At 43.0% G+C, this 2,700-nt stretch overlaps 1 protein-coding gene across 1 annotated transcript in view; it reads left to right on the top strand.

The window, feature by feature from the left end:
- GNRH1 (gonadotropin releasing hormone 1) overlaps positions 1-2,700 on the top strand; it is a 4,811-nt gene extending 2,111 nt beyond the window's left edge. The window contains exons 2-3 of the mRNA XM_069067988.1: positions 840-935; positions 2,370-2,700. Of these exons, the coding sequence (XP_068924089.1) occupies positions 840-935; positions 2,370-2,411 (138 nt within the window). The 3' untranslated portion in view covers positions 2,412-2,700. The remainder of the gene's footprint in view (positions 1-839; positions 936-2,369) is intronic.

The raw sequence follows: 2,700 nt of genomic DNA, 5'->3' as shown, positions 1-2,700 counted from the left end.
GGGGGGGGGGAGAGAGACAGAGAGATTCCAAGGTAGCATGTTTAAAGCAAGAGCGTATTTGGGGTCCATTTGCACAGAGGTAATTGAACCCGAGGGATCTGGTGAGATTTCCAAGAGCAGCTCTCCTCACATCAGTCTTGGGTCACGTTCCTTTGTGAAATGGGGAGTTTTCACAGATTTCAGACAAAGCCACTTACCTTCCTGACGTACTTTCCATCCTCCTTAGGTGCCCTTAAGATTCACCTGCCCTGAAAGCATGTAGTTTCTTAGCTATGGAAATATACTTCCTGTCTACTGCCTTTGTGCTTTTTAAATGATCATTATTTTAATTTTCAGTTGCAAATTCTCTCCCTCCCTCCATGCATTGAGAAGGCAAGAGATATTATATCCTTTATACATGTGAAGTCATGTAAAATGTATTTCCATATTCCCCATGTTGTATCCACTAACAGAAACAAAAAGCAAGAAAAACAAGAAGGTTTTAAAACTCTGCTTCAATTTGTACTCAGAGTCTATCGGGTCTCTCTCTAGGGATGGTTAGCATGGGTCCTTTGGAATTGCCTTGGATCATTGTATTGATCAGAGTAGCTAAGTCTTTCCCAATTGCTATCATTATAACATTGTTGTTACTGTGTACATTGTTCTCCTGGTTCTGCCCATTTTAATTTGCATCAGGTCATATAAGTCTTCCCAGGTTTTTCTGAAAGCATCCCCTTGATGCAATGTGCTTCCCATTGAACACTCCTGTGTGTGTCTCGTGGGTCTGGTCCCATCATTTTGGAAGACACTTCCCCAAGTTCTTCTTCTCATTGTCCAAGAATTCTGTTGTTTGCATTCAGATGGCCAGTGAAGGTAATCAGCTTGCAGAACCTCAGCGTTTTGAATGCACCATTCACCAGCCACGTTCACCACTCCGGGATCTAAAGGGGGCTTTGGTGAGTAAAGCACAGGATCCCCAAATTCCAGAGTTGGAAGGATCCTGGGACTTCCTCTAGGTTCCTTTTTGAGGCAGGAGGTCCTCTTAAATCAGGAATTCTTAACTTGGGGTCCATGGAGAGATTTCTTGGGATTTGTGAACTTGTAGGGGAAAAATGATCCTCTTATTTTCACTAACTGAGAGTTTCTTTCACTTACTTTAGATAGTTATTCTGAGCAAGGTCCACAGGCTGCACCAGATGGTTGGGGCCAAGGCTCCTTGACACTCTGGAAAGTAAAGAGCTCTCTTCCCTAGCATCCCTAACACCTTCTGCTATGGACAGGGCACCCACTTTCTCCTAGGGCCGGTCTTGTCCTTGCTGAACACTCCTGTTGCTAGAAAGAAGTTTTTTTTTTTATTTCCCCCTTTTTCTTCTAACTCTTAACATCTAGCAGAAGACCCTGCACACAAAAGGTCTGTTAAAATATTGGGTGAACAAATTAATGAATGAACTCTCTGTAGTAAGCCAAAATCTGCTTCCCCCCGATCTCCATCCGTTGGCCCTAGATCTGACATCAGGAGCAATGCAGAAGAAGCCTGCTCCCTGACAGGGGGCAGTCCTTCAGATATAGTTAGCATCATTAGATGGATAGACAAGCCAATAATCTGGCATTATTAGATGTATTTGGTATTAGTAGAGTCAGTTATATAGCACAGAGGATAGAGGACTGGGTCTGGAGTCAGGAAGACCTGAGTTCCAATTCTGCTTACTAGCTTTGCTATCCTGGACAAGTCACTTAACCTCTGCTGCCTCAGTTTCCTCATCTGCAAAATGGACATCATCATAGCGCCTACTTCCCAGATCAAACGAGATCCCATTTTGAAATGCTTAAAAGAGCTACAGAACTTGACCTATTACTTGAAGAGAGCTCGACTAGCCAGTGTGTAGACACCATCTCAAGGCTGGCAAAGTACTTGACATATTTTATCCCATTGGATCCTCACAACCACCCTGGAAGTAGGGTTATCATCATCATCCCCATTTTACAGATAAGGACATCAAGGCTGAGGGAGGTTAAGTGACTCACTCAGGATCACACAGCTAGTTCAATGTCTAGGGTAGGATCTAAAGGCCGGTCTCCTTGACCGGTTCCCTATGTATACCTCTCCCCAAATCTTCCTCGCTCCTGGCTAATTGAGGCTCCGCAGAGCGAGGATTCAAACCTGGGTCCTCCAACTCCAAATCCAGTCTTCTTACTATATCATGTTACTCTGTTTTCCTTTAGTTCACAAAATTCAATTAACTCCAATAAATTATGAAATTTCACAAAGGGAGTCTGACACATTGGCCTCATTCCATAGACAAGAAGAAACTGGTCATGCCTTTTGATTGCTTTGAGAAGCCAGTAAAGTCACTTATGCCTACTGGACACATGTATATATAATTTTCCAGGCCAGCTTGATCGAAGGAGAATCTGGGAGGAAGAAGGCTTAACTCCAATGGACCAAAAGAATTTCCCAACATAGCTCTGTAGTTAAAGGAGTGACCTTTCTGATGACAACAGTCAAGATGTGTTGTGATGAATTTGGAAGCATCTCCACTCCCAGGCATGTTTCTGCATTGACAATATTTTGGAACTGAGGGCCCCATTCTGAATAAAGTAGTTAATATTAATGTTTCATCTGATTCTACAATTCAGACACCAGAGCAGGGTCTGTGTGGGTATATAAGTGTGTATATATGTGTGTGTGTGTATGTGTGTGAGTGTGTGTGAAAGTGTATA

Source organism: Petaurus breviceps, unplaced genomic scaffold (assembly GCF_028583685.1).
Source record: "Petaurus breviceps papuanus isolate PSGF00001 unplaced genomic scaffold, PetGlider_PUasm1.0 139, whole genome shotgun sequence".
Classification (NCBI taxonomy): domain Eukaryota; kingdom Metazoa; phylum Chordata; class Mammalia; order Diprotodontia; family Petauridae; genus Petaurus; species Petaurus breviceps.
Note: the sequence above shows the minus strand (reverse complement) of the source record. Positions and strands in the feature narration are given on the sequence as shown.